The sequence below is a fragment of the Carlito syrichta genome, unplaced genomic scaffold (genome assembly GCF_000164805.1).
Source record: "Carlito syrichta isolate Samal-C Ts95f unplaced genomic scaffold, Tarsius_syrichta-2.0.1 Scaffold307331, whole genome shotgun sequence".
NCBI lineage: Eukaryota > Metazoa > Chordata > Mammalia > Primates > Tarsiidae > Carlito > Carlito syrichta.
In genome coordinates, this window is record NW_007251427.1 from 916,814 (window position 1) to 922,269 (window position 5,456).

The window sequence follows — 5,456 nt, forward strand, 5'->3', positions numbered from 1 at the left end:
AGTCTGGGCGACAGAGTGAGACTCCAACTCAAAAAAATAAATAAATAAAATAAAAAAATATATATATATATAAAATATACAAATATATATACTTCCATAGTCTATTGGTATCCAATAGATATTCATTGGCTATTAATAGCTATCTTAAAATTCATAAAATATAAATACATAAATATATAATTATATAAACATAAAAAATATATATGCATACATTTTTAATAACTGTATTCCTCTGTAATCATATGTGTTTTGTTTTATGCACTTAAAAACATTCAGAAAAAGGGTTTATGGCACACAAGAAAAGGCTAAGAATTTCTACCTTAAACAATCCCAGCTGCCCCTGCAACTTCAAAGACCATTTTTCCACCAATGACTCACTCAACTTTTTTTTTTCAATTCAGGCCTCTCTTGAATTCCAGACCCACATATTTACATACAAATACCCCCACTTAAGACTCCTAAGTGATGCTTTAAAGAAACAGCTAATTCAACATGTTCAGAACCAAACCCATCTTCCTTCTCTGTCTGATTTTGTTTTGTTTTGTCTTGCTTTTTTTGAGTCAGAGTCTCTGTCGCCCAGACTGGAGTGCAGTGGCACACTCACGGCCACCACAGCCTTGACCTGCTGGGCTCAGGTGATCCTTCTGCCTCAGTCTTCCAAGTTGCTGGAACCACAGGCACAAGCCACCACATCCGGCTAATTTTTCTTGATTTATTGTGCCCAGGCTGGTCTCCACCCGTGGGCTCAGGCAATCCTCTCACCTCGGCCACCCAAAGTGCTGGGAATCGGCCAGTCAATGAAAACTTTCTCAGAATATGGTTCTGAGAAAACCAGAAGCCTAGTCGTTTATTTCCTTAACCTCCATATTAATCCTAACCAAGATCTGTCCACTTCATTTCCCAAACTTTTTTCATATCCGTCTATTTCCTCCATAGCATGGAAGTCACTGGTGACCTTACGGGTTTTAGTAGATGGGAGGAGCATTGGCTAAATAGGCATGGGGTAATGGGTAGTGTGAGTGGAAGGTACATAAAAGAAGATGGGAAATATAGCCAACTTCTTTGGAAACTTTGGACAAAGAATCCTGAAAGATTTTGGAAGATAGTATTCTCCCTTCTTTTCATTCCCAACACTACCTTTAGCCTAATCACATACCTGGCACCAATAAATAGAACCTCAGACCTCTTGATGAGCTTTCACAAGTAAACCAGCATAAAAACACCTCCCTGCAGGTTCAAGACCCGCCTGGGCAACTGGTGAGACCTCATCTCTACAATAAATAAATAAATAAATAAATAAATAAATAAAAGAAATTAGCCGGGCGTGGTAGCGCATGCCTGTAATTTCAGCTACTCGGAAGGCTGAGGCGGAAGTATCGCCGGAGCCCAGTGGGTCGAGGCTGCAGTGGCCAGGAGTGGCCACTGCACTCCAGTCTGGGTGACAGTGAGACTCCAACTCAAAGAAAAACAAACAAACAAATAAAAAACAAAAAAAATCTCTCAACTCAGATATGAAGTAATTTGTGTGTGTTGGGAGGTTCCTTGTAATATTATAAAACTAATATTACAAGGCATGCATTGTGACAGATACAATAACCTCTTTATTAATCTCCATCCATCCCTGTTCTCCATCAAACTGTTCTCCCTACTGCAGTTAGAAATCTTTTTTTTTTTTTTTGAGTCAGAGTCTCACTGTCGCCCAGGCTGGAGTGCAGTGGCACACTCATGGCCACCGCAGCCTCAGCCTGCTGGGCTCAGGCGATCCTTCTGCCTCAACCTTCCAAGTAGCCAGAACTACAGGCACGCGCGACCACACTCACCTAATTTTTTATTTACTGTAGAGACGAGGTCTCATCAAGTTGCCTGAGCTGGTCTCAAACCCATGAGCTCAAGCAATTCACTCGTCTCGGCCTCCCAAAGTGCTGGGATTACAGGCTGAGCCACCGAGCCCAGCCTAGAAATCTTTTCAAATGTAATATCTGATTATATTTAAACTCCTTGCTATGCCTTCCTCACCTTTTTTTCTCCCTGACTCTTCACATAAATATTCTGTACCACAGTCACTTGAGACATCTTTTGATTCCTCAAACAATGAGACCACAGGCCTTCATATGTGCTGACCCCGCTGGTGTTCTGATCCTCTCTTTGCATAGTTAACTCTTACTGATTCATCAGCTCTTAATTCAAATGTCACTCTTATTGGTTTTGTTTATTTTTTTGAGGCAGAGTCTTACTGTGTCACCCAGGCTGCAATGTAGTGGCACAATCACAACTTACTACAGCCTCGGCCTCCTGGGTTCATGTGATCCTTCCACCTCAGTCTCCTGAGTAGCTGGGACTACAGGCACACACCACCATGCCCAGCTAATCTTTTGATTTTTAGTTAAGACGAGGTCTCCCTATATTGCCCAGGCTGACCCTGAATTCCTGGGCTCAAGCAGTCCTCCCACCTTGGCCTCCCAAAATGCTGGGATTACAGGTGTGAACCATTGCACCCAGCGATCAAATGTCACTTCTTTAGGGAAGTTTTTATTTCTCTCCAAGACAAGTTAAGACTCTGGGTTGCAAGCTCTCGTCACATCCTGTCCTTTTCCTTCATAGTACTTGTCACAGTTTGCAGTTATATATATATTTGTTGTTGTAATTATTTGATTTATGTCTGCCATCTCTAACAGATGGGAAGCCCTAAAAGGGAGAAAGCAAACCTCTTTTTATACCATAGTATCTTCAATCATAATAGGATGATAGTATAATGTTTAGCACACAGTAGATACTCAATAATGTGTGTGTGTGTGTGTGTGTGTGTGTGTGTGTGTGTGTGTGTGTGTGTGTGTGTGTGTGTCTGGCCAAGGGTCTGGATATGTCAAACACAGCAGGCCTGGACTGTGGTGAACTCATAAGGAGATACCACGCTGAATGGCCCTTTTGGAACAACCCATCCTGCTTCTCTCAAGGGCATCTCTCTGGTTGGGCCACCATCATCTGCAACAGATAATAGGATATACCATCTACTTGTTTGATTTCTGAATCACCTGAATCTACCCTTATACACCAATGTGGACTATCAGCTTTCAGAGAGAGACAGCGAGAAAGAGAGAGACTTAACCTTGAAATAATTGCCATTTATTCATTTGACCAATATTTATTCTGTGCCTACCCCTACTGTCTTCAAACATTGGGTTGGGGATGGGGAAACATAGATGAATGAGAGCTGATTATTATACTCAAGGAATTTACAGTTTTGAAGTACAGTCAGATATATAAACAAAAGACTTTCTCTTTTAAAGCACTAATATTGGCTGGGTATGGTGGCTCAAGCTTGTAATGCCAGCACTTTGGGAGGTCGAGGAGAGAGGATTGTCTGACCCTGTGGGTTCAAGACCAGCCCGGGCGACTTGAGTGAGACCTCATCTCTACAATAAATCAAAAAATTAGCCAGGCATGGTAGCACATGCCTATGGTTCCGGCTACTTGAAAGGCTGAGGCAGAAGGATCGCCTGAGCCCAGTAGGTTGATACTGGGGTGGCCATGAGTATGCCACTGCACTCCAGCCTGGGTGATGGAGTGAGACTCCAACTCAAAAAATAAAATAAATAAATAAAGCACTAATATTACAAGGCATGCTCAAGGTTTTAAAGGATCACAGAGAAGACAATGACTATCAAAGCACTTAGCAAATCCCTAGTTTAAAGAAGTGCTATTTAGAATGACTACCCAAAGACATACTTTTCAAATATTCTAAGCACTAACTTTGAACCTGTTTATACCGTAAAAAGCAATTTACTTAGACTACATTAGACAAGTCCTTAAAAAAAATAATCATCACTAGGTTGCTCTCTCTGTCTTTGGCTTTTATTAGACATAGCAAAAAATATCCATATGAATTTTGCTTTCATATTTGTTGTTTAAATCTTCTTGATTGCTCTATTACATCATTTACTGTTTCCTAATACAGTCACACGAGAAGCTACCTTTAAACTTCAGTGATGCAGGAAAAAAAACCAATAAACCCCTGTGCTCTGTCTCCCCTGATGAACTCATTCTTTTCAGATGACAAAATCTATTCAACATGTACTGTGTTTTCATTTTTGCCCTAGCATCCAGGAAACTCAGAACTAAATTTCTTTTATAGATTAGAAAATAAAGTTTATTTAGAAAGTAGATTAGAAAAGAGTGTATTCAGTTCTCAAAGGAGAGAAGGGGCCAGACGCTTAAAGGAAACATGGCCAGAACTAAATTTCAAATTCAGTTATAGACATGTTTAACCCCAAGATAATTGTGATCGTTTATTCTGGCCCTAAAGTTCTATTTCTAGTTTTCTAGCCTACGGTAAACCTCTTGTATACTGTTTATAGACGAGAGATGGGATACAATTAACATTTAATATACTCAGTCATTTTAGATTTCTGCAATCTTACAAAGATAAATGGAAAAATACACGACCTATGTTATGATTTTTAAAGAATTTGTAGAAACTGAAGAGGACCCAGAAAAAAGCAACAGACAAAGGCCAAAGAATAGGGACTGAGGTAGTATGTCCATATCCTCCAACTCAATATTGATCTAGCATATGCGCTATTAGAAGTGAGTATCTGAAATTTGGACTGTTCTGAGAGGTTGAAGACAGATCCTAGGAGGCAGGGTCATTATTCAACACATATGAAGAGTTACAGAATGGTTTTAACCTGTTGATGGCCTGTTGAAACATCTGAATTGCTCCCCAGTAAAACACAAGCACACACTGTTTTTGAAATAGAACCCTCCTGCAATCTTTATTTTTCCAGAATATCGAAAGTGCTTTGCAGTTGGTATTGCCATAAAGAATTCAGAAAGAGTTGAGGAAGAACCTGAGCTGCCAAGTCAGGTGAGGAGCATTGGAAATCAGCTATCAGGTGAAATTCTTAGCACTGACACCACTCTTAGATGGTTTAAGCCAATGGGTGTTTTCTGTCTTTTTCAAGTTTTTTAGTAAAAATCCCTTTGATGAGCTGATTAAAGTATGGGTAAGCTATTCCAAAAATACATCTACAAACACCCTCACCCTCACCCCACAATTTTGTACATAGTTTCCTGGGGTTCATGGACTTCCTAAAGCCCATCCTCAGATAATCGGTTATTTTTAAGAGCAGACTTCCCTGGACTCAGAGGAATGCCCTCGATGACCTTTAAGAATCACCCTCTCTTTTATCATGGGGACAAGAGCGGCCTAGACGGAGGTGAGCGGACCGAGAGCCGCAGACCCCTAGGCCTCTCACCAGGCCTCTTCAAGCTCTCTCCTCCCCCCAAGCCAGTGCCGCGCAGGTGCGAAAACCTAAGGGGCCACCCGGACACGACGGCCCCAGAGCTGGGGGATGGGACCCTGAGCGAGCCGAAGGCGGGGGTGGGGGCCTTCCCGGTGTTGCTTGGTGACCACGCTCTCCGCCCAGACCGTTCCATTTCCTCAGTAGGGGGCGCCG

At 41.6% G+C, this 5,456-nt stretch overlaps 1 protein-coding gene across 1 annotated transcript in view; it reads left to right on the forward strand.

Moving 5' to 3' along the window:
- The first annotated feature begins 5,158 nt into the window (after positions 1 to 5,158).
- AKIRIN1 (akirin 1) overlaps positions 5,159 to 5,456 on the forward strand; it is a 14,850-nt gene continuing 14,552 nt past the window's right edge. The window contains exon 1 of the mRNA XM_008064422.2: positions 5,159 to 5,443. Coding sequence (XP_008062613.1) covers positions 5,159 to 5,443 — 285 coding nt within the window. The remainder of the gene's footprint in view (positions 5,444 to 5,456) is intronic.